General features: G+C 38.4%; 1 protein-coding gene across 2 annotated transcripts; it reads left to right on the forward strand.

The window, feature by feature from the left end:
- Positions 1–25,887, forward strand: TANGO2 (transport and golgi organization 2 homolog). 2 transcript variants are annotated; one of them, XM_039724429.1, is made up of 9 exons: positions 1–101; positions 5,600–5,721; positions 9,653–9,741; positions 9,945–10,064; positions 11,039–11,153; positions 17,958–18,028; positions 19,373–19,526; positions 21,225–21,329; positions 23,046–25,887. In XM_039724429.1, exons 2-9 carry the CDS (start codon positions 5,666–5,668, stop codon positions 23,164–23,166), a joined length of 831 nt encoding a protein of 276 aa, XP_039580363.1. In that variant the 5' UTR covers positions 1–101; positions 5,600–5,665; the 3' UTR covers positions 23,167–25,887. The 2 variants fall into 2 exon arrangements, with proteins under 2 accessions (XP_039580363.1, XP_039580362.1); XM_039724428.1 differs by lacking the exons at positions 1–101; positions 5,600–5,721 and having other exon boundaries at positions 9,546–9,741.
- The last annotated feature ends 366 nt before the right edge of the window (positions 25,888–26,253 follow it).

A 26,253-nucleotide genomic window follows, 5' to 3' on the forward strand; every position in this document is an offset into this window, starting at 1 on the left:
GCCGGCGGGAGGAGCCGGGCCCGGCCCCCGGAGGGGCGGCGCTGCTGGGCCCGGCCGCCCTCCGGAAGCGGCGCGGGGGACGGGCGGTGCGGCGGCCGTGGGTGAGTGAGGGGGGCGAGGGAGGGAGTGAGGGACCGGGGGTCGCCGTGCCTGCAGGGCGGGCTGCGCCACAGCCCGGGGCCGCCTCAGCTGCCAGCAGCCTCTGGGAGCTGCCGGGCTCCTGTTTGGGGGCTGCGTGTGCCGTTCCCGGCCACCGCCACAGCCCCGGCCCTCCCCGCCAAGGAAGGTGCTGCTCCTGAGCGCCATTTGCTTAAGGTTTTTAGCCTAAATTTATCCAGCAGCACCTCTGGGGATATTTTCAGGTGTCAGTTCGCACCTGCTTTTCTTGGTTATGCGATGGCATTTCGTTCCTGCGTAGGTGGTGGCTGGTTGGTATTTGCGTCACATACAGGAGTAATTGTAAGTGTACTAGAGTACAAGAGTAATAAAGTAATTTTTAAGTTAAGCTTTAATATGTAGTTAAAGTAATTTTTAAATTAAGTTTTAATATGTAGTTACCCTTTTAGTTCAGGAAATAGTCACAGTTAGACAGTGAGAACTACTAATGTCTTTTGGTGGATCCTCCCTGAAGAAAACTGAAGAACTGGACAAGCTAAAAATACAGCTTTTATCTAAGGAACAAGCCCTGCAAAAGGCTCTGAGTCTGCAGATCCGTTGCTGATCGTGCTCTTAAGAAACTGGGCCAAAGACTGTTCTACTCCATTCTTGTAAACGTTTCTAAAACATGATGTGGTGAAAGGTTATGTTTACTGGCGTTTGTTTCTCATGGGAGCAGTACTGTGGACCTAATCTAGTAAAATGCCAGCATGAAATCAAGCAGCTGAAAATAAAAGTAGCCCGTTAAACTTGGGAGTGTCATTCACCTTACACGTTATTTTCCGTGTTTCTTAAGTGCTGTACTTTTGCATTGCTGCCTCTTGCAGGGAAGACTGGCTCTTCACCTTGGTAGGGTTATAAAGCCTGGGTTACTTACAAATGCTCTTCATAGGGAACAACCTGGAAGTCATCAAATTATTGATCCATCTGTTCCACTTCATCTGTAGTTATTGGTATTGCTGCTGTGGAGCATGTGGTACAGAAGGGAAGTGCAAAAATGAACCAGTTAATGCTTTTAAAATGCAGCCAGAAGACACTTTTCTTTGAGGGAAAAAAAATAGATTACTTTTAAGAACAAATCAAGCATCTCTTATTTTTGATGATTTTAAAGTTTGCTATTAAAAACCACATTTCAGTAGTGCAAGAAAATACATCCAATTTTGTGGTATTTTATGGTCATTTGAGGACTGTAGTGCTTAGTTTATTTGGACATACTCAAAAGAGACAGTAAAATAGTTCTGTACTCTGCTGAACACAAGTTATTGTTGTAATACATAGAACTAGCAGATTCCAGTGAATACTGTTTTTTAGCTGTGTTTTAGACTGCACCTAAACAGTAGTTTTGGATGAGTTGAGAAGCAGTTAAGACCACTGTGGTAACTGATAGATCACAGATTTATGATGCTTCATTTGTGAATACAAAATACATAACAAGTGGCTTCCTTTTTCAAAGGCTGCTACTGGGAATTCTTAGGGTAAAATAGTTTTCTGCCAAATTGTGAACTGATTGCTTCTAATCAACCAAATGATGGTAGAACCCTATGAAAAGACCATACACAATCTATCATGCTTGGGTCTTCTGAAAGTCCCTACCTTATGTTGGCTTGTATCCACTCAGGCTTTTAACAGATCCTTCAAATGAGCAAAACAACACACTGTGCTGTCTAACAGAGTACTGTAGCACAGAACAAGAATGTTAGTTACTTTAATGTCATTTCCAAATTAGCGGTGCCATTTGGAGCAGAACGCTTAATTACAGGATGTTTTTGGTTCTTGACAAGCTGGTTTGTGTGTATTAGGCATAAGTTGGACAGCAAACTAGAAACATGACAGAAATAGGAGATTGTTGCTATCATGTCATCCTTGGTAACTGTTGTCTTATTGAGTAGGAATAAGCAAACTAGAAGTTATGAAAGCTCATTATCCAGAGAGCAGTCTTCACTGTCTCCAGCCAGAGTTTCTCCCCCCTTCCTGCAGACCTTGTCATGTTGCATAGTGTGTATATTCTGTCTTGTATTCTCCTCAAAAAGAAAATCAGAAAGCAAGTGTTGTACCACAACTTAGCCTTTTCTATTTGAACTCTTTAAACTATGGCACCTCCTTCATTTCTAAGGATGGTTCTGAAGACACATTTTCTGCAGAAATGGAGCTTGAAAATCAGCTTTTGATCTAGCTTTGGACTTGCTGTAGGATCAAGTTGCAAGTGGAAGTCAGTGCTGGCCTAATCTTTTTCACCTTCTCCTCTCCTTGGTGTGTGGGGCCTCAGCTGAGTTGAGCACATGTGCTTTGCAGCTCCAGCTCTGTGCAATGTGCTCATCTCATCCCTGTGTTTGCAGCAGCAGCTTTTATGTATGAGCTCGAGAGAGTGGCACCTGCATAAAGAATTCTTGATTGAATGTTTATGTACTTACAGTATCTGTGACAGTCTCTCTTCAGTTTTTTTTTTCTCTTAGTGTTTTGTTAATTATCTTAAATTTCAGAATATCCAAATTTGAGTCTGACTTCCAGTATGCTTCTATGTAAGAATTTAAGGGTAATATCCACAACAGGTGTTCCAAGTGCAATGTCAGCTTTAATCAAAGAAGTTACCAAAATACATTGCTTGCCTCCTTTGCCTGTTAAGTGTTGCTGCTACTTTAAGGGGTAGCTCTGTTTTATCTGCCTTAAACACTTCTGTCTTAAAAAAAAAAAAAAAAAAGTTGGTCTGTATATATAGGACCTATAAACATTTATGCTTGTCTCAAGGCTGGCAGGTGGAGCCTGAGATAAAAAATAAAAAATGCTGGTTTGATATTTCGGATTAATAAAAACATAAATGTAACTTAAAGTATTGTAATAACATCAAGCAAGGTTGATGGGGGAACAAAAAACATTCTGTCAAAACAGTAGTACCTAATCAGAATGACTGGGGATTCTAGAAAGGTACTGAAGTGTTCAAAATATTTGTCCTTCTAGATAATTGTGATGAGTATTGCAAACTTATTTTGCAGCTGTTTTCTGACCTGCAGTTTTTGTTTAATCTTTATGCTGGCCAGTAACTTTGCATGAACAGCTGGACCTACTTGATTGTTTGAAGAGAACTCAATAAATCAGCCAATGGAGCCTGAAACATGTTTATTAAAATATGGGTCTTATGAGTGATTAATTGCAAACAGTTTTCTATCAAGTAATCCATTTAATTATCTGGCAAGGCATCTAGCAGCCATATCTTCATAGTCAGCAAGAGTTCTCAGTGACAGTTCTCATTAAAACTGTATTTTATATCCCTGCTTTCATCAAGTGAGCTTCTATGCACTTTGCAAAAAAAAAAAAAAGTTTTTAGGTTTCCCTGCCATACTCACCATAGTGCTGTAGATGGGAACCTCTAAACCCATAGATTTGAAGGTGATCTCTGCTGAGCTGTGAGTGTTGTTTCTGAAATAGATCCAAGTCTTCCAGTACTGGCATTTCAAGTCCAGTATGATTGCAGTCTACTGAAAATTCAGCAATAGAAGTCTGAGAATGGGAATATCACCTTCTCAAAAGCGGTTACATTTTCTCTATAAAGCTGGCTATGGTCTTTTTAAAGACCTGGCTAGTCAATCAGTTATCCAAAATTCAAGACTGGATCTTAATTTTATGATGAATTTCTAAGGCAGTTATTTTTAAGTTTTTAGGTTTCCCTGCCATATTCACCGTAGTGCTGTAGATGGGAACCTCTAAACCCATAGATTTGAAGGTGATCTCTGCTGAGCTGTGAGTGTTGTTTCTGAAATAGATCCAAGTCTTCCAGTACTGGCATTTCAAGTCCAGTATGATTGCAGTCTACTGAAAATTCAGCAATAGAAGTCTGAGAATGGGAATATCACCTTCTCAAAAGCGGTTACATTTTCTCTATAAAGCTGGCTATGGTCTTTTTAAAGACCTGGCTAGTCAATCAGTTATCCAAAATTCAAGACTGGATCTTAATTTTATGATGAATTTCTAAGGCAGTTATTTTGGGATTGACTTGACAGAGGCAAAGAAAGCCAGCAGTGTGTTATTGTGCAACCTATTTAACACAGAATAGTTGGGATAGCTCTGCTGTTGCTGCTCTTAGCTCATAGATTATGAGTCACCTTGGGAGGGAAATTCCTTTTGTCAGTGAACAGAATTTAAAATACTTTGAGGTATATTTATATATATACAGACACACACATGCTCCTGTGCACTAATTTTCTTGTCAAGCATGTCAGGAGTGTTGCGCCTCTTTTTGAGTTATTTCATGTCCTGCAGCAGAAGAGTCTCTTTGCAGGATATTGGGCTGCAAGACTGAACTTGTGCTCTGACAACAACAGCAGGTTGGCTGTGGTGCTGAACTGTGACTAAACAGGAGCCAGCAGCTATGGGCAAGATGTTAATTTGAGAAAAAATCTGTATAAATGCTGCACTGGCAGCTCTGGTTTTGGTAATGTGAATGTAGTCAAGATGATCCATTTCCTGATACCTCTTATGACAAATTATGTAGCAATTAAAGGGCAAGAGAGACATTTGCCACATATCTTGAAAGTACAGTTAAAAATCCTGGGTTTTGTACAGAAGTTTTTTCAGTTATTGAGTTTCTCAGATGACCTTAGAATTGTGGTGTTGAATTCTGCCTCCCTCTCCCCTTGACTTACCTTGAAAGTCCTTGCATGGCAAAAGCTCTCAGTAACAGTAAAAATGGTTGTGTGGCATTCTGATAATTGTTTGAGCAGCCTCAAAAAGTAAAGATCAGACTGCAGTTTTATTACCAGAAAAATGTTAATTGGACAACACAAAATATTTGAAAGCTATTTTGTTGGTTTGAAATGGAAAGCACATTTGTCATTCCATCTGCATGGCCAATATTTTAAATATAGCACAAGTGCTGGAAACTCCTCATCAAAATGTAAACTCTGGACACAAAATGTTTCAGTGTGTTTCTGTTTGTTCCTGACCTTTTACCCAATGCTAAACAATAATAATTTCTCCTGGACACTGATAGTAGCTTGGCCTAATTTATACTTTATTTGCAGGTCTTTAATGAGGCTTTTTCTGTCTTCTGCAACAGTTAGAGTCTTATTTTCTCCTTTATTCTAAAAGAAGCATTTTGCCTTCCTTAAGAGAGGGAAAAAATAAAGGTGCTTTATTGGTAATGAGCAGAAAATTGCATAACTGTTTTTTTCATGTACTGCTAGCACTCTACACTTTGTCAGTATTTTCCTGATGCAGGTTTTTTCTCTAAAAATCTGAACTAGCCAGGCATAACTTTGAAAGAACTGCTATAAGAATTTGGTTAGTAAATCAGTCTTTAGAACGATTCTGTTTTGGAAGTTGTATTTTATTTATGTATTTGTATCATGAGCTATTAGTCAGTACATTGCAATCCTTAAACTCCAGCACAGCATCAAGTTTCTCTTTTTATAATTTGCAGTGTAATAGATAATCTTTATTGCCATTTTAGGTAATTACAGAATGACCTTGCATTGAGCCTTTGTGGAAGAAACAAGATTTAAACATCGGTTCTTCAATGTGCATCCTTCTATTCAAATTTGACCCACGGCCAGTTTCAAAAAATGCATACAGGTAAGATGGTTGTAGTTAAAACAGACCTGCTTCTGGAGTATTTTACACAGTTCCTTTTTGTAGCCAGTGTGTGTGGATTATGAGCTCAAATCAGTATTATGTGTTCAGTTGTGCTTTTGTTGTGTTTAACTTCATGGCTTTCCCCATTGGAGGAGTTACTGTAGCCTTTTTAGAACCCTTTGGTTTTAGACCATATCAGAAGTCTTGGCTTTCTGATCATGGACCTTTGCTGGTGATCTGTGCTGTGTAAGTCCTTTAAATATTGTACTCCAGTGTTTGGAAGTCCTGCCTTCTACTTTATTATTAAAACTAAAGGGAATCCTGTTTGTTGGGCATCACAGTTGTAGCTGTCCCCTGCTTTCAGTGTGGTAGATACATTTAAGGCTTCCAGTTTGCAGCCGAGGAACTTAAAAGTGTCCTAGCCTTTCCCCTCCCCAAAATCTGCTTGCAGTTAAAACTGTAGGCAATAAATGAAGTCATGTGTATGAATATTTAGATAAAAACTGAAGAAAAAATAAGCTTGCAAGCTTCTAGGTCAGTTTATAAGAATTTATCTATGTCATGCAGTGAGTTTCCAAAGTATTAAACATCTTGTAATCATTTTCTCTCTCATTGTAGCCTCTCCTTTTAAAATTTCATATCCAACATCAGTATCTTTGAATACACTGAGTATGTAATAAAAAGTCAGCAAGCACTTCAGACCGTGAACAGACTATGAAGGTTTATTGCTGTGTTTATATACACTGTATAGGTTCCATATTACCTTGTAGGGCACAAGTATTGGTATTCATCCAGAAACCATCAGTCAGTCTGCTCAGTAAATTGTTGTGCCTTTCACTGACTTGTTTGCTTGTCCTTTTGTATTAAGAAGCAGATGCCATTCTGTAGAAAGAGAGGAAACGAGAATGGAAACCTCAGTTGTCCAGAGTGCATTCCTTTCTGCATCTGGAGCCTGCCTAAAAAGGGATTTTGTTTATGATGTGACTGCTGCTGAATTAATATATCTGTTTATTTGGTCTGACTTGCTTTGTGTTAGTAGTTAGTGAAAGACAGATTCATCAATTTGATGCCTCTTGGGAAAATCCTTTGGATGTAAACTGCAGTTGCTTGCCAAGTGAACTTTCTGACATGATCAATATTTAAAAGCAGAACTTGGAGTAGTTTGCTTACTATAAAAAAATTGCATCAAGATTGAAATTATTAATTTATATCAGAAAACAACTTGCTGTCAGCGTCAGGACAGGACAACACTTTTGAGATGTTTGGCCCAAATTCAGGAATATTTAATTCTATTTAACTTCCTCTATATCTTTTGTTAAGCAGTGTCTTGCTCTATACCTGAAATAAATCACTCTGAGCTACCTGTTAGGGTGATAAATGCCAGGCCGCAGTGTTCTCGGTGTCAGATTTTAACATCAGATACATAACTTTAGTCCTTTTTTTCCTTACCACCAGCCCTCTTAATTCCAAGCAGTGTTATAGCCATTGGACCAAGTGAGACATCTCTCTTCAAGTTCTTGCTAAGGGTGATTTTTCTTGACAGTTCAAGCATCACTGTGCTGCATCTCTGTTTATTTTATGGTGAGGTCTTGGAACAGTTTTCCCAGCCAGAAGGGGATTCCTGCACCTGCAGACATGAATTCCTTTGTCCATCATGAAAGAAGCAATTAAACTTTCCTTACTGTTCTGTGCTTTGCATCTCTAACAGAAAAAAAGTGTCAGTGATAGGCATTAAAAGTTGAAAAGACAAACAGCTTGTCATTGACTGAGTTCACTTGCTAGAAGAAAATGGCCAAGTTAAAACATGTTCTCTATAACACTTGAGAAAATTTTCCATCCAAGTAGACTCTGGCTTCTATACCAATATATTGGTCAATTTTCTTGAGCACCTAATTAAGCAAAGAGCTCACCCTTGTGACACACTAACAAATCCATCTGCCTGTACATTTGCAACTGGTTCTGTTTTCCCTCTTGGGGCTTGTTTGTGGTGAAGTTTAGTGCAGTGTAACAAGCACTTTACTGTAGTCCATTATTATTGTCAGAGGTAATATGCTGCCTTTACATCTTTCTGAATAGTACTGTGTACATCTTACAAATAAATTAATGTTTCAGGCTTCAAAGCTATAATCACAGGCTCTTTTCTGAAGCTGAATTGCATTGTAGGAAATAGCTTTAATGGAATGATTTCTCATGTTTTCATTTCTCTCAATATTAAAATAAATCTTAATATGTAAATCCTAATACAGTTGAATTATTTCAGCTATAAAAATAGCTGAATAGGCTTTTTGCAATTTATTAGAAAATGAGGGCCACTTAATATTGCTCCTTTTCACTATAATTATGTTTCAAAAATGACAAAATAAAGATATTTTTATTATTATGATTTTGTATACTAGCCTTGTGTTAAATTTAGGGGCCTGCATTAAACTTGAGATGGGGAATATTCAATCACACAAACAAGACCTTGCTTATTTTTAGTATTTAGATACTATAAACAAATAGTAACTATGAAGTTTAATGTAATAGAAACTATGTAGTTTCGTGTCAAGAATTATTGAATGCAAAGTATAATTGAAGCTTCAGGAGATGAAAAGTGCCGTTCAGGCAAACTGTTTTTTAACAGTGGAGATACTAATTTAAACAAAAATCTGTGGAAGGAGGCTGCATTCTATTAATAGAGCATGTTGAAGTAAGATGATAGAAATTTGGTAAGCCAGCAGAAAGCCTATAGCTCAAAGACTAGAATCAGCAAGAAGAAGAGAAATTATCTAAGTATGAAAGGAACAATATTATATTTGCATTGGAAAGATAAAAATGTACATACAGTTTGCTTTCCAACAGATGTTATCTTTGTTGGGCAAAATACTAAGCACTTACCTTACAGAAAGGATGCCATTGAACAGTCAGGTTTTTCTAGTTTCTCTATGGTTGATTATGATTCTTTTTCTGTAGTATTTCTAATGTGCAGCTTGTACCTTGCAGTCCTCTTTTAAAACACTTTATTAGCGAAGAGATGAATTTGCAGGAAAGTTCAGAAACCTGCAGAAAATGTAAGTACATCTGAATGCCAAACAAAGTAATGAGATGTCATTGGAATTGATTCTCGTGTGTTGTGGCTAAAAATTAGAATTAAAATTGTATGGTCTCTCTTCAGTTTCCAGTGGCAAACTTGTCTTCTGCTGTGCAGCTGTAATTGGGATGCAGCTGCTGGGAGGAACTGACAGTGAAGAAGATAACTGAGGTTATGGAGAACTGGTTAAGAAAATCTGCAGGGTTTTGAAAGATAGCATTTCATTAAAATTAAATTAAGCAACAAAGCTGGAGAGAAGGGGGGAGCGTTCACTGTATTGCAGTTGAAATAAAGGCAAGTCATGCTGTGGGTACTGATGAGCAGGACTTTGGGAGCTGCTCTGGAGCTGTGCAGGTCTGGCTGCAGTCACCTCCTGCTCTGAGCCTCCACACAGGGCTTGCCTGGGTCACCGTTGTCTTTTACCTTTACTTGGATCAGCCAGATCCATTACCTGCTCCTCAGGTGAGGATGTTCGACAACAAAAAACACTTAAAAATAATTTCAAAATAATAAGAATAATTTTCTTTAATTAAGCTGTAACTTTGTGCTGAGGAATCTTAAGGTCAATTATGCGATCTTAATTCAGTGTCTTCTATTGTAAGAATTCTTTTTTGAAAATACCAGTTGCCTCATTCACTCACCAAGATGGACTTGCTGAGTGTCTCACGACAGTGAGAGAAGGCTGCTGTCAGATGTCAGTGGAACTTTAACACTGAGTGATAAAGGTGAGGTGGAAGATAAAGGATGGTTTCATGCTTGAAATGAGTTAATGCTCTGGAAAAAATTGGATTCTGTTCCTGCCTGTACTGTGAAGTTCCAATTTGTAAGTAATAGTGTCTTTTTTCCTCTTGTGTCCTACAGGCTTATTCTAGCAGCTAATAGGGATGAATTTTACCACAGACCATCCAAATCAGCCGAGTTTTGGGACAGCAGCAATGAGATCCTTAGTGGTATGTATGTCTTGCTGTTTTGAGTGGTTTATTATATAAGGGAATCATGGCATGTTTTTTTTTTTAATTATTAGAGTGGTGGTGTTGCCTTTCTAATAAGAAATTTTCTTCTTCCTTATACATCTAAGGAAAACATATTGTAAGTTTGAAACATTTTTTAATTTTAATGTATTTAATAATCTAACTCTTACTTATTCCATTAGGTCTGGATATGGAGGAGGGAAAAGAAGGAGGGACATGGCTGGGAATCAGTAAGAAAGGCAAGATGGCAGCCCTGACAAACTACATGCAGCCAAATATTGATAAAAACGCGAAAGGAAGAGGTATGGAAGAGTTGAAATAAAAAACAAAAAAGAAAGTGGACAAACAAGCCCTGATGTTCCAGTAAAATAGTGATGATTACAATATTAATTTTCTTAACACAGCTTTATGGACAAAAAGAATGTTTATGTGCTGTAAACAGAAATTTTTAACTGATGAGTTTGAGTACATATGTGAGGAACTTGACTTGGATAATGATTTCTTGATCAAGCAGGCATAAGGAAAACAAGATGTAGTGCCTAGAGCCTGAAGTCACATTCATACAAGCAAAGTAATTCTAATTAACAGGCAGAAAAATTAGCCAAGCATTGAGCTAGTTTTAGATTACAGTAGACTTTTTAAAGTGTATATTCATACTCAAACACCTTTGTCAAGGAATGCAACTTGGATTATGCTGGAGGTAGCCTAGAAGATTCTTCTTTCCCACTGATAAATCAGAGGAGGAGAAATAATAGGAAAAAACCCTCTTTCAAAGAGGATGCTCAAAACAGCACATTTGTGAGGTTTTTTAAAGTAAAAATAGATCTGTTTGTAACTGTCATATGGTACTGGATTGGGAATATATTACAGTGACAAAACATGTTATAGAGAAACAAATGAACCATGTCATTTGTATTTCATTTTAGGGTCATATATCAGGGAAGTGAAGCAAGACAAGAAAGAATTTGTAAGGTGGGGGGAGAGGAAAGGTGCATCCAGTCTAGAATAGTTAGTAAATGTGAATTCTTAGAATTTCACCAAGAGCTTTTGACTGAGATCTTCAGAATTAAAGTCATGCTCTTAATGTGAACTTGGTACAATGATGTAAGACTTTTAAAGGTTGGTTCATTATTTGGGTTGATTTTGTGGTTTGGGGTTTTCTTCCACTGTTGCAACCTGTTGGCAACACGAATCTTTATCTTTCTATTTATTTTACAGGGCTGTCAGAATAGTGAGCACACACATACAAGTTGCTCTATGTACTTTTCTTTCTTAGGTGCTCTTGTAACAAACTTCTTGACTGCAGATCTGGACAGCTACTCTTACTTGAAGAAAGTTTCAGTAGAGGGACATCTTTACAATGGATTTAATTTATTAGCAGCTGACTTGAAGTAAGTCTATAAAACATCACAGTTCAAATATCAGAGGGAGAAAGATAATAACAGTGCTGTACACACAAGTCATAGAATCCAAAGTGCAGAATGCAAAGCCTGTCAGAAACTAAAGTTAGAGCTCATGTTTTTTGCTAGTTGGCATGCAAGGCCCTAATTTTATTGTAGTCTTCCTTTCCTTTGTTATTGTTTATCTTTCAAACACTGGAGAGCTATCTTGAATTCTAACCATTGCTTCCCACAAAACTTCTTGCAACTCCCTGATAGGCTGTAGCCAGTCTTTACCCTGGAGGCTCTGGGGTTTGTATTTTGAGAAGACAAAACCTCAGCTCATAATTTCTCAGACACCTTTTTTTCTCTGAGAGTTGACATGCTGCAGCAGGATTAGAACAGTTGAAAGCTTTCAAGCCATTATTCCTGTCAGAGTGTCTGTGTCATTAATCTTTCCTCAAACATTAAAAATCAGCACAAGGCAAATAAACATTAACTTAAAGTTTCTGTAGTTGAGAAAGGATGTTGGATGCTTGATTATAATCAGTGTGGTTGGCACAATCCTTTCCACTGTTTGTGCATGTGTCTGTACACAAGTACATCTGCTGCTTTGCCTTTGCACTCTGCCTGATGGAGAAGAAGGGAAATCCAGGGCTAAGGCATCTCCAGGCCCTGTGTCAGTTCCCAGCTGGATGCACACTGCATGACTGGGAGCACATCTAAACTGCCAGGAGCACACTGCTGCTTTGGCACACTTGGTGCAGGAGCATTAATCTTATTAGACAACCTGATGGTGCAGGGCCTTCTCCCACTCAGCTTTTCTGCAAGCTTCTGGGAATGCACTTAAAGCAGAAGGCCAGAGTGTTTACTGTTTTCCGTGGAAATAATGTTTAGCACCCTCTCTCTAACTGGCCTTGTATTTACATTTTTCACTTTCTGTGTTAGACCACCTTTAGCTGATGGCTCAGTCTTACCAGTCAGTTCTGTGGAAATACTATAAGTGTACTTCTGCTTGATGGGCCTGCTTAGAAATAAATATATAGGTTGTGTTTCCAGAAATTCAATCCAGAAGATGGCCAGGCAGTTGGAGAGTTTGATGCTTTTTGGTCTTTTTACTCTCTGCTTTATAAAGTTCATCGTCTCACTGGAGCCTTCCCAACATTTTTCAGTTGCCTAAATTAATTTTTACCATGGTCAGAGGATTTGACTTTTTGACCTTTCTGTTGTATGTTGCTGCCTGGCTAGATTGCATAAATTGGAAGGCTGTCTTTTAATGAAAAGGCAACAGAAGAAATAGATGCGTTCAAGCAAACATATTCAAGGTGTGACCTAGCAAGCAGTAAGTTTGAGTTTCTTCCTTTTAATGTAGGAAAAGAGAACAGTCATAATGGCTGCTAGTATGATGATATCAAAGTAGGTTTGATTGATTTTATTTAAGGTAATCATTCCTGTGTGGGGTTTGTTTGTTTATTCCTTCATGCTGGGCTGATAGAGAGTTGTATGCTCAATTGAATAGTCTTTCCATGGTGATACAGGTCATAATTCCTTCTTGAGTATCACTCTGAAAGCTGTGTGTGTTGATTAACTTCACTGCTTTGACATGTCCTTAGCCTTGGATACTCTGATGAAATGAAATTCTTGGCAAGCTAATGATGCAGAGCAATTTCAATAATATTTGTAAACTTGTCATTTTAGGAAATTAGAATTACTCCAAAGAGAAATGTGGTATATGAACGGGAGCTACTTCTCTGTGTAAATAGAAAATGGTATTGTAGTTGATGCTATTTTGTTGGGCCGTGTTACTGTTCAAAACAAAGATTGAGGACTATCCTTAATGTGTTCTTCCGTTGTGTAACAAATAGTGATTGGCTCTGTTAGAGTGTGTGAAATGGAGGGGAAACTCAGACTGAAAGTGTAAATGAAGCACTGGTGGAAAGGGGCGTACCTGAGCACATGATTCTGCTGAATGTAAGTAGCATATTTAGAGAGATTTACAATCTTTGAATCTTCAGGTACACATTTCAGAAAAAGAAATTTTATTTTCTCTTGTATGATTATGATGACAGTATGCTAGATGACAGGTGCAGTAATACAAGAAGGGGAGCTGGAAACAGCTATACAGGTTGTAAAATCTCATTGTTTATTTCCACAGCTTAGTGTGACTCTTATTTTTAACATGCATGGATTTTGACACTTTCAGTGTAATAATCTGTTTACTCTGTGGCATCTCTTTATATCAATTTAAACACTATTGATTTGCTGTTTTAAGAAAATTACTTAGTACTTTTATTTTTCTGATTTTTCAGTTTATCATCTTGGGTGTACCTGCTGAGTATGACAGTCATGAATATTTATTCAGTTATGCTAAACATGCTTTTATGTTGAATTATAGCATGTGGCAAACAGTGTCTGTTTGGAATCTTGTGCAGCTGCAAAATTGGCTTCCAGGAAGGCAGTGTTGCCACTCCTCTTGTTTTGGCTCTCTGTAGGTCTGATTAGGAAGGAACAAGGTTATCAGAGGCTGGACTGTTCTGTAAAGTAAATACTGCTCAATATTCAAAGGGGTTTTCCTTCTTTCTCCATTTGTGATTATACCTGAAGGCAGCGAGCTGTTTTTGTTGATGATCAGGACATCATTTCTGTCCTGAGGAAAACCTGTGTTCAATAAATCTGCTGCTACACCTACTTAGGCTTTCATGGGTACCTCAAACTGGTGTCAGGGCTTTTGTGGCAGCATCTCACTTGTGTTGCTTACAGCCAAGTGTGTGATACAGACTGCCCTGCAGGACAAATTGGCAGCTTCTTGTCACCCACCCAGCGAGTGTAGTCTCTGACAGGCTGTCAGTTAGAACCCGTATAGTTCATGTGCAATAAGATCCCTGTGTAACAGGAGTGAATCACTTTCTCCATGATGAATAGACAAATTGTGCCTTACAAACAAGTCAGCTGGAGGGGATTGCAGAAAATTGCCTTTTGGGTGAGCTTGTCTGTTCTCCCCTGTCACAGGTAGTTTTCAGTCCCTGCAGGGAAAGTGTACTAAACTACACCATCACCTGCAGGCTCTCATTCAGCATGGTTTCCGTGACCTGGCTGGGTGGGAAGGATTTGATTCCTCTCCAGAGACTGGATTTAGGTGCCTTTTCAAAGTGAGATTGGGTCAGAGTGCTGTTATGAAAACAACATGGATGGCCAAGCCTCCCTGGGATTACTCTGAGCTCGTTTCCTCTTCATCCCTTGCGCTGTCCTAACTCAGTATCACCTTTTGCAGTGTATACCTGCCTTGCTTCTTGTGGCGCCCTCATGAAAATGAGGTATTTCTGCATAACTCCTTAGTCACTTCCAGTGGGTAGATGGACAGTCCAATGTCAAAAGAAAGAAAAATGCTTCTGAAAAACTTTTTTATCTCTTTCCTCCGGTGTTAGCTTCTGCCCCACCCAAAATATTAGGACAGTGCCAAAGAAATGTTTAGACACTGACAACAAAATCAGAGTCAGACTTTGTATGCTGTGAGTATCTGGCAGAATTCTTTGACCGTTTTATTTGGCAGTAGGTGGTAAATGTTTGGGCTTTATAGTTGGTGGTTTGGTGTTTGCTTGTTTATTTTTAGCTTCAGAACAGAAAGAGTTATCTGATTAGATCATGAACATTGAAGAAAAGAAAATGAATCTGTGAACCATACTACTTATTGGAAACTACTGTACAGCATTTCAGTGTTGCTGCCAGCTTCATCTTTTGTCCTTGCACAAAAAATACATGCACAGATTATTCATAAAACAATCCAATGTCCTTGTCTGTAGCAGAGTAGAGCTCAGTGCCCAGGGGAGTGATCACTTGCTGATAACCACACTCTGTTGCAGCTTTACTGCCTCACTGTTTTTTTCCTTTTTCTTTCATTCTGAGCTTTTGTTGGTCATGACTTGGAGCCACCTTGAAGTTGAAGCAGGGCAGGAGTGCAGAAGGACATTGCTTGTGTTTCATCAGCATTAAGTGATTGTGGCAAACTCTGTATGGCTTTCATGTTCCCGTGAAGCTTCTATTACTGCTGAGATTTGTGCTGCCTAGAATATTTCCTAGAGTATTTATTATTGCTTACATTTTTTTGACAGAATGATGTATCTAAGAGCATAATTTTAGTTTCTTTCTGCTGTCAGCTATGGCTGGGATTTAAAAATATGTCTATTGGGTCCTATTGTCATCACTTTAATTATGCCTTTATTACTTCTGCAGTGAAATTGGTATCTATGCTTGTAAGCCTGGGAGGGAAGAGAATCTTGAGTACAGGCCAGTGTTTTGAGGCATTTGCTGCGATCAAGCTTACAGTGATTTTTTTTCATCTTGGCTTCTGCTTTGATGTTCAGTACTGAGTACCTGTAAACAGTAGGAAGGGAATAGGCAGAGCCAAATGATAAAAGAAAGAGCAGCTGACTGGCACAGTGAACTAAATTTTGAAAGTATCCCCATTTCAGAAGTCTCTTGGGAGGCTTTAGTCTTCCTTTGACAGAAGGCAGCAGCAGTGCTGCAGTGGAGGTAAGTGAAAGCACTCATCTGGGAGAGTGTGCATGCTATAAAATACAGATGTCCTGGATTAGTGACCCTGCAGTTTGTATGTATTCCCCATCTTCTTGATAAACTCCAGGGGATCTTGTTACTGAATTTGTCAGTGACACAAATCTTGGAAGAGATGCTAGAGGATTATGTTCTTTCGTGTAAAAAGCTGTGCTAAAGGAAGTCAGCAGTGCCAGCTTACTCACCATGCAGTCTCATCTGTGACAGGCCTTGTCTTACAGCTCTGTTCCAGAGCTTCCCTGGGCCATTTGTCCACCTTTCCATCTAACACTGTCTTGTGAGACTTCAGGTTATAATAATTGCTCTGATCTTTTCACAGACCTTCTGCAGAGCAGGTATTTGAAAAGAGAGTAGTTAATGCACCAATACAATAGTTCGTGTGATTTCTGATGTCTTAACTAAAGAAACCTAAAGTGGCCTGTTGTCTGTGGAGGCTTCAGGTGGTCAGTAAGTCTTGACATCAGCATAAATAAATTTGAACAAGGGTCTTAAGGATGATAAGGAAAATAAATGTCTTTTAAGCTACTAGAGGAAAGTTCAGAAATATTACACATTTCTTTCAACAGTCAATAAATTGCGAATTGAGTAACTGATGTTATCATAACTGATGTTATGTCTTATATAATACTTAACAATAAAAAGTGTACCCAGTATGCTTGCTGTGATTGCTGTCTTCTGCCTCTGCTGAAAAACTTGATCATTCTGTGTGGTACCAGAAAGCCCTTACGGATTTGGGAGGAGGAAGAGTAGTGCACAGAGAAAGGCATTTCTATTTTTGCTTTATATGGGCTTTTTTTTTATTCCTCTTCTTGACTCCTCTGACTTCTATAATTAATAAGTTAATATTTCCTTCTTCATTTGGCTGTCTTGCAAAGGACACTGTAGAATGTCTTTCATAATGGCTTTTCAAGAAGAATATAAACAGCTAAATCAAGACTGTTTTGCTTGTTATTAAGGTTTGAGTAGCGGATGCTAAGTTATGCAGAGCAATTTAAGTTCCAGTACATCATTAATGAGATTGCATTCTATATACTCTGATTTGCATCAGCACCGAGATACTCCTTTTTATCTTAGGAAAGAATGGGGAGTTGGAAATAATTTCTCTTCTGTATTATGCTTTATGCTACTTAATCCAAATTCAGTCTTAACTGCAAGTTTTGTGTTTGGGTTTGTTTGTTTTAGTTTTTTGTTTGGTTTCTTTTTTTCCAATTTGGAAACTCTATCTGCTGTCTGAGGACCTGGAACTTGGGAGACAAATTAAAAACTGAACTATGGTCAGAATGTGCTTGTTGGTAACTGTGAGCACGTAAATCACTAGGGGGAAATACAGAATTAGATCTCATTGCTGTATTCTGCCAAATTAAAAAAAAAATCAAATCCCACCAACTGTCAGTGATCTGCAGAATCACTATTTCATGTCAGCTAAGTGAGGGATGTTGAGAGTGAGCCATCTAATGGCAGTCCATTTCCCACAGGACACACAATGCTTATTGATGACTTACTTTCTCTTTTTTTCTCTTATCAGTTAGTTTGGTGTTTGTGTTGTCAGTATCAGTGTGACTATGTAGGCCCTGCTGTTTGGATATGCTGATACCATCTCTGTCAAATGAGAGTTGTTTGCAATGTTGGAAACTGTCTCTGAACCTTGTGCAAGACCCTCCCTGCACTCTGTGCACAAGAGAGAGTGAGTGCTGCAGCCAGTGCCTACAGTTAGAGAGAGATTCAGTGACTGCAGTGATCTGAAAACAGCCAAGAAATGCACAAAGGACCCAGCTCTGCCCTGCAGCATTGCTGGAAGTGGGCCTGAAGTGCACTTCTGCCATCTAAAGTGGCCCGCAGCAATCAGTGGCTTAGAATGCAAGAAGGATTCAAAAGAAGTGATGGGGGAAAGGGTACTTGCTGTGATGGACACTTCCTTTGTTTTCACATGCCCCCTTCTCCCAAGCAACTAAATCTCCTGTTAATCAGAACCAGGTTTTTGTCATTAACCCTGGCTACTTCCACGCAGAAGTTATGAGGTTTTATTGAATTTTACTGCAGCTATGTTTAAAAATGATAATGCTACTTCTTGATAATGGTGCAGTGTTTTGAGAGGAGGAAAGTAATAAAACACATCAATGTCTGGTATCATTGGAGCAACAGTGGGAGAAGCATCTTAATGTGCTCAAAGATTGCATGAAATTAAAGCATAATCAAATATAGAAGCTGATGGCTTTTCAAGGAGAAATTTGTATTTATATTTTTCAGTACCACCAAAGGAGATGTAATTTGCTACTATGGAAACAGAGGAGAACCAGAACCTGTTTTCCTAAATGCTGGTAGGTTTTCTTCAGAAAGGTCTGAATATTATTTTTTCTTATGTAGCTGTGTATTGTTCTAGTAATTTAGCTGCTTAAGCATTGTCTTCCCTGACTTTCCCTTTGCATTCTTTAAAAGAAAATATTACTAAATGTCCTTGAATTCATACACATTTTTGTTAATAACTTGCAGTAAAGAATCAATAGTTCATTAAAAGTTTCTATCCATGTCAGTGTATGTACCCACCTGCAGTGCAATTAGTGGAATGCTGCTTAGGTAACTGGCAGAAGGACAGAAATCTGTCTTGAAAATGGAATTTTCAACGGGTCTGGCCCTAACTCCCCTTACCCAGCAGTCTGAAGGTCACAGTATGACTGTGCTCCCCCGGGGACAGAGCTGGCTTTAAAAAAATGCAATCTGTCTTATCAGGTGAATAGATTTAAAAAGATTTAAAATCTGGTTCTTTGCTAGCTAGCTACAGAGAACAGTGCTCCAGAAGTATTAATCAAAAAGGCAGTTTAAATGGAACCAGGGCACATGGAAGGCTCTGAGCAGTGCAACTGGTTGGTAACAGTTGATGGCAGAGCCTTACTTTGCCTGCTTAGGTTAATGGTCAAAATGTGGCTGCCAGTAGGCAAATTGTTATTGTAGCAATTACAGCATAAATTCTTGGAAACAGCTGTTAGATACAGCTACAAACATAAAACAGATTTTAATACAGACAATTTTTTTGAAGTTTAAAATGTGGCCATGTAGTAATGAGAAACTCAGTCACAAATTCGAGGTATCTGCAGACTGTACCAGAAATGGTTCTGGTCTCTGCTTAGACATCAGACTCCTGTGTACATGGCTGCCTTTGAGAGGAGAGGATGTTTGGTAATCTCTCTTGTCTGGCTTGTGGTGAGAGGATTCCTCTAAAGAGAAAGGTCCTTCATGTCATGCAGTGCTGCTCTGAAGTGTTTTTCAAGAGTAAAATCAGAGGCAAAGATAACTTATGATTATTATCTCTACACTGGACAAGACTAGATTGCAGAAATTATAAAATTCTCTTGTTCCTTCATGGTTTAGCAAACCAGAAATTTAAACTAACTGCTGTAGATATGAATTAGAGCACAACTAAGACCAAGTACTGAGCATTAGCATGAGGGGAGTGTTTAAGCACAGCTCAGCATAAGATGGGAGCCTGCTGTATTCTCCTGTTCAGTAATGGGGCTTGTGGGTTTATGACACACCTGAAGGTAAAGGTTAGCTGGGGAGTCACTTAGACTTCGTTAAAATTTTTTAAAATATGTAATGACAACTGAAATCACCAGAATGCACTTTCCAATTAAATTGGGATTTTTTTTGTGTGTGTATTTGTGTAGGAATATATGGATTGAGTAATTCTTTGTTGGATACACCATGGAAGAAACTTCAGTATGGGAAGCAGCTTTTCACAGAAGTGGTCAAGAGAAGTCAAGACCTTTCCAAAGAAGATTTGGTGAAGGAGCTTCTTACAGTGATGAATAATCAAGAGCCGTAAGAACACGATAGCTGGAATTTACTCAAATACAATATGACCCATATAAAAACTGTTTTGAAGGAAAAAAGCACTTTACCTTCATATTAATTGAAAGTAGTGTTCTCACAGAGCCTGACTTTCAACAGTATTGATTTTTAAGCCAGAGACACAATTAAGGCTACTGCTGTTTTAGACCTCATCAGCTGTGCACTGGTTTCTCTGGGGCCTTTTTTTTAAAGATTGCACTTCTTAATAAGGGCAATGAGTGCATGAGTAGGGATGTGCAAGCTGCTTGCTGTCAACTTTTTGAAGGCTCACATAGGTTTGGTTACTGCATTAAAGAAAACACTTATTTACATAGATCATAAAATGCTTTGGATGGGAAGGGACCTTAAAGATCTCCTGGTGCCAGCCTCTGTCATGGACAGGGACACTGTCCACTAGCACAGGTTGCTCAGAGACCCATCCAACCTGCCTTGAACACCTCCAGGGATGGGGCACCCTCAGCTTCTCTGGGTAACCTGTGCCAGGGCCTCAGCACCCTCAGAGGTGGTGAGCAGGTTTGTGTTAGTAGGTTTTACTGCTCTGTATTGCTGCTCAGAGTGTAGACAGAGGGTGGAAAAGCAGCACTTCAAAGTACAGCCAGCTGCCTTCCTCAAAAGTACAGTTGTTTCAGGCTACGTGGGGGAAGGAGAAAAGGAAGTATGTGTACAATTCAGTCAAGAAAGTTCCAGTCAAGGAATTTTCAGTCAGGGTAGCACCCAAGAGATGAGTTTGAGATGTGAGGAAGGTTCCTGCACTCACAATTGATGGCACAGTGAACCTGAGCCCATCAGCTGGATGTTCACAAGGAAAGGAAGTTGATAGCACTACATTCTGCAGACATGGAGTAGGGTACAGGAGGTGCTGTGGTCCAAATTCATATCATTGCTCACCATCTGGTAACTTTCATGTTTACTTTGAATTTTATATGTTTGGGAAGTGATTAGAGTTGAAGCAAAGCTGTTTCTGGTCTATAGATTCAATTTCCCAAATTTTACAGCAAATTTTAATGCTGGCATTCATGAATGTGGCATTTTTCAGTGGTTCAAAATAAAGTTTTGTATAAGAACTCAGACATCTGAGCAATGAGTAGTAATTGGGGAGTCTGCTAAGCTGTCTTAATAGCTTTTTTTCATCTGCTATCACATCAAGAGATTTTTTTAAAATTGTTAGACTTCATACCTTTCACTAGTAAAAAGACAAAGGTATGAAATACAATATAGTCAAATGATCTTCCCTTAATGTTCAGTAATTCCATTTGATCTCATCTGAAACCATCTGACTATAAAAGGGAAATATTTACTTACAAAAAGCAATATTTAAAACTAAGCCTGTAATCTTTCTAAATCACACTTCAAGATGAAATGATCTTTTCATAATAAATATGAACATGTGGATATGCACTAGCTTTGAACTTCCTTAAAATATCCTGTTCCATATTACTTTATGATCTCTTTGTGAGTGTATATTACAGGAATGTAGTGGGTACAGAGGTTGGTTTAATGGCAGAATTCCATTCTTTCCTGATGGGTTTTTATCCTTTACCCCCTCGGTTCTGCTTTAGCCCTGCCTTTGACTGTGTTCTCAGGGATGTCCTGGAACTCCTTCCAGATCAAGAGGTGTTCAATATTGGAGATTTTTTTTTTTTAAACTACTTTCCTACTTTTTTTCAGTCAATTACCAGACCCTGCAATTGAAGACCAAGGGAAGGATTACATCCGTCCCATCCTGAACAAGTACGCGGCTTTGTGTGTTCGCTGCCCGGGTTACGGAACGAGGTAAAACCTCCTAGCCAGAAAGGGATGTGTACTGCATCTCAAATCAAATTGGGCTATTGTAATGTTAAATTCTATAGTGACTGCTTTAATTTTAAAAAAATTATTAATCTGTTGTAATTCAGTCATTTATTTCCTTGGTCAGTGTCTGGGATTTGCTGCTGAAGAGCATTTGAAGCTCACACTTGGGTTCATCTTTGATGGGGAGCACAGCACAGCTTTACCTTGTCCCAGACAAGATAATACAGTTCTCCTGCTTCCCCAGTGTAATAGCAGATCTGAGCACATCTAACTTAGATCTTACCAGAGATTTGCAGAAGACATTTCTCCTCCACGAGCAGGAATCATGTCACCTGCATTACTAAATCAGAGTTTTCCTTAGAAATTGCATCCTAAAATGGATCTGCCATTTTCCTACATTAAGAACCTATTGCCCTTGTTCAGAACAACCTGTATTTCCACTTCTCCCCTAACTGATGATGCTGTTTTTACTGAGATATTCTTACCCTCTGCTCTGACTATTCCACCAAAGCTACAAGAAGAACAGAATAATGCAATGCAAATCTTCATTTAATCTTCAATGGGACAAAATTGCTGGTGAACCCTGTTGCTGATGGTAGGGAATTGCTGCTCTAAAAGTCTGCCAATAATTTTGCCAGATTGGTCTGTGGCATGGTCAGCCATAATATTTCCTCTGTAGAGATGGGAGTTGATAAGCAGAGTGCTCACTGCTGTAGGAATTTTAAGTTGGTATTCTGGGAGAGATACTCAGTATTATAGTGATTTCTTTAAATTTATTAAAAGAACATTTTAAATACAGGATAATGAAGACTTAACATGGTAACAAAGCACCTTCCTCCCCTTGCTTCACAGATTAACAGATCCCCATTTCAAAGGAAACAGGGATAACTTGGTAGAAATACTGACCTTCTACTGGTGAATTAGCACACATTTCAAGTCTCCCTACTGCTGTAATTGTATGCTCACACTTACCTTTCCTTTAGCAACAGGGCTTAGTGAATAGAGGTTGTTAACTGGGCCTCACTTTCTTATGAGTAAATTGAGTTCTTTTTCGTATGACTGGACAGCTGTGAACTGACTTGGGAAAGGCCACCGGATCAGGATGGTGCAAAATTCCTGTCAGTCATCCCTTTGTGGAGGGGTACTGCAGTGTCCATGGAGAAATGACACCTTAGCCAAGGCAAAGTGGAATAGATGCACAACTGGCACGTGCTTCTCATGAAAACAAATTTCCTCTTTGGATTGTTCCTAGAGAGACACCTTGTTCCTGATCACATATCAATGTCCTGTGATAATAATTAACATAACAATTGATTTGAAAGAAAGGAATGAAGAGAGTACTATTGATATCAGTAATCCTTATGGGTACATGTAGGGTGTGAAGAACAACTTAGTTTTATGCTACTTCTCTCTGAATGGAGCACTTTGCACTAAGTTTCAGCTTTTACCATGCTCTGCAATGAGCAGATTGGTGTGTCAGCTGCTGCAAGTGCAGCAGGGAATCAAAGCAGTGGCGTGACAAGAACAGACTGAAACTGCCCATTTGAACTTGTCAGGATGATCTCTGCCCTGCTCGTGTGTTGAGCATGTGCTCAGTTAAAAAAAAAAAAAGGGTTAAAACCTTTGGGAGTGAGGGATGGCAGCCTGGAGGTTCCTGTGGGGGAGCCCAGGTGTAACCTTGTGCCCTTGGCTCTGCAGGACCAACACGGTGGTGCTCATCGATTCCCAGGGATGCGTCACCTTCACCGAGCGCAACATGATCAATGCCGACGTCAACCAGTGGCAAACAAGCACCTATGAATTCAAACTGCACAGTTAACAACTTTCCACATGAGTGGTTTGTAATAACAGCAATGAGACAACAAGCCATTAAGCTCTAGTAAATGTTTTGTGCCAGCCTCCACAAACTAAAAATAGCAAGGAAAGCAAAAGTTTAAATAAACTGGTATCATACCCTATCAAGCTCATAAATGCTTTGGATGAAACCAGATGGAGATGCTTTTTTTTTTACATGAAGTAGCAACTTATAATCAGAAATATTTTATTTAATACCACCCTACTTTCAGGGCAAGGCCATCTTTGTCCAAGACAAAGTCATTGCTTTTTTGTAGGTGTGGATCTTTTTAAAGATGTTATAAGTAGACTTAAACTTGTTTTTAGTTCTAATGGTGGGGCAATATTTGCTGCTTTTATTGTTCTGTATGAAGGTTTTACCAAACTTTGCTTTACCTTCAACATATGCTGTTAAGATTGTACAGCTGATGCCAATGTGCACTAAATGAATGTATGTTATCCTGGTAGTATTAAGTGCTTTAGTCTCATTTAAGCTTTTCAGTGCCATGGTGCAATGTTCTGCCTGGGGAGGGCAGAGAAGGGGGGATTCTATACATTTATTTTTCTATAGATAGAATAGCAATAGATCTTATTTCTAAAACTTGATCTGAGAGTCAAGGTAGGGAATTTAGTTCAGTCTCTGTTCACTTTTACTGAAAGAACCATGGGGGCAGACTTGCATATCTTTGACCTGAATAAAACTATTTGTGCTGTGACATCCTGTTTCCTGATAGTCTAATTAGCAGCATTGGTTTTGTCATTTTCTTCTCCATCAAGCAGGTAAGGAATAGGTACCTGTATGCAGACAGAAGCTCAAGATGAGGTTTTCATGTATTGGCTGTTTTGTACATATAAAATTTTAGATTAATTTATTTATTGATAGCATGTGTTACAGCCTAGAGTGGATTCCATCTCATGGATTATTAATAGAAATAGCTATATGTTGTAAGGTGACACTGTTGCAGTCTTATATTGCTGAAAAAGTTGAATATTAAGAGGTACTTCCTATGTTCTAACACCTGTGAATTAAAAAGCTATTTAAATGCATGCTTTTTTCAATTATTCAGTGCCAGTGTAGGTAATGGAAGATTCTAGCTAATAACAGGATATTTGAAAACCCTAAGCTATTTTTGTTTCTATTGATGTTCTGTTTTGACTTTTTTTGAATACTAAATATTAGGTTAGTAATGGATCACCACTATTTTTTTTCCTTTAAGTATGCTGACTGTATTTTCACAAGCCTCTGATTTTAGTTAATTGTTGCAAAGTAGTCAGATTTTTGATACTCTTTGGAAGATGTGCAGCTGTGTTTCTGTACTCAAGCTGGTGTATTTTGGCATTCTCATGTGTGTGTAATGGAGGCAGCAGTAAATGAGACTTTCCATTGAGGTGAAGCACAGTGAAAGGCCATTCCCAGATTTGTATTTGTCAGGAAATGCTAAAGCAGCATTTAGTCAAATCTCTTCTTTATATTTGCATATTTAAATAGCTTCTAGATACCAGGACTGCTTACCTGACTAGTTGTAGGTTGTGGATTCAGTTCTGTATAAATGACTTTTTGACCACCTTGACTGCAAGACAATCAGCAATCATGTTGGGTTGTACATGGCTTAGAACTCAAAGCCTTCCAGACTGTCCTTCTGAGCTGCAGCAAATGCTCAGCCCTTTCTAATTTTTTGGTGACTTCTTAAACCCTATATTTGTATGGATAAAAATGTTAACTGTTATTTTTAGATGCAGAGAAGTAGCTAAAGCTGTCTTAAATTTGAGTTTGACACATGCATTCCTGGAAGCAAAGCCCTGCCTCACTAGCTTGCTCTGAGAGTTTGCATAGCAAACTTTTTTATATCTACTTACAAATAGTGGATATTTAAACATGAACATTCTCTTTGAAGACATCATAAAGGCAAGCAGAATGCATGCAGTATCATGCTAAAAGCATTTGTAAACTCCAGTATTTATAGCAGTCCTGTAATAATGAAAATTTATTCCTAGTTTTTACATATAGGCAAAGAAAGGTGAGTCAGATCTTAGATGTAAATATGGATTATAATAATGTATTTTGATATGCTTGAATCAAAATTCTGAATCTGGGATTTGCCTTTTCTGACAAAATAAACAGGAAAGAGCCCAAACCTAGGATATTGTTTTTTATCAGATCAGAACAGCTAATAAAGTTAGGTTTTTTAATTTCTTTGGAAGCTTTTGTGAGAGTTTTGTTATTGGCTTCAGTGGAAACAGGATCAGGACTGCTGTGCAGATATCAGCAAGTGGTGCTTGACCATAGAAGTGATGAGGTATTTGTGAAGTGCATGATCTACTCTGTGTAAATTGGAGTTGCAATGAATCCCCTGGAAAAAGGATACTGTACTTACAGTTAACAAAGAAAGTGTTTTATTTTTATAAATGTATTTTTAATAATAAAAGGGAATTTTAAATACCAGTTTTAAAGGATATAAAGGAAAAAGGTGTATATAGGAAACTACTGCATGGCATTTTACTAAGTTTGCTTATACATACCATCTCTTTAAAGTCATATATTTGAAAGAGATTTTTGTTTCCTAATTTTTTTTTTTGAATGGTAGTGGAAGAAATTTTAGAATGTGTAAAACCTCAGCTATGGTTTTTTGCTTAAAATTGTGTCATAATTGTTGTTTACATGTGTGTTCAAAACTAGAATCAGAATAAAGTCAAGCTGGTGACCAGTCTTTGTTGGCATTAGTAGATTGTGCATTTTTGCACATATGTTTTTGTTCAATTGCCTGTAATTTGGTGTGATACAATGAAGTAAAATCTTCATTGCCATATTAACAATGAAGGAGCTGTAATTTAAGTTTTATTTCTGGTACTTAATTCCATTTTAAGAGTGCTATATTTTTTTCTGGGGTTTTTATGTTGTTATAGGTATTTCCTAATTCTGTGCTATTGTATAGTTGTCTTATACAGGTAAGAAATCTGAAAATATTTGAAAGATAGGAAAGAGCAAAATCAATTCTTCCTTAGGGAAAAGTGGAGCCTCACAAAATTCTACTGGAGGATGGGAATCCATGTTCACTGTGGAAAAGTGGATCCT

Source organism: Passer montanus, unplaced genomic scaffold, assembly GCF_014805655.1.
Source record: "Passer montanus isolate IOZ18808 unplaced genomic scaffold, ASM1480565v1 scaffold53, whole genome shotgun sequence".
Classification (NCBI taxonomy): domain Eukaryota; kingdom Metazoa; phylum Chordata; class Aves; order Passeriformes; family Passeridae; genus Passer; species Passer montanus.

What these genes read in the sequence shown, in the direction of transcription:
- TANGO2 (XM_039724428.1), top strand. Translation starts at nt 9,561, where the DNA reads ATGCTCTGGAAAAAATTGGATTCTGTTCCTGCCTGTACTGTGAAGTTC. An exon ending in CAGCAATGAGATCCTTAGTG is followed by an intron (nt 9,742 to 9,944) that starts GTATGTATGTCT and finishes TTATTCCATTAG; the next exon opens with GTCTGGATATGGAGGAGGGA. An exon ending in ACCTGTTTTCCTAAATGCTG is followed by an intron (nt 18,029 to 19,372) that starts GTAGGTTTTCTT and finishes GTATTTGTGTAG; the next exon opens with GAATATATGGATTGAGTAAT.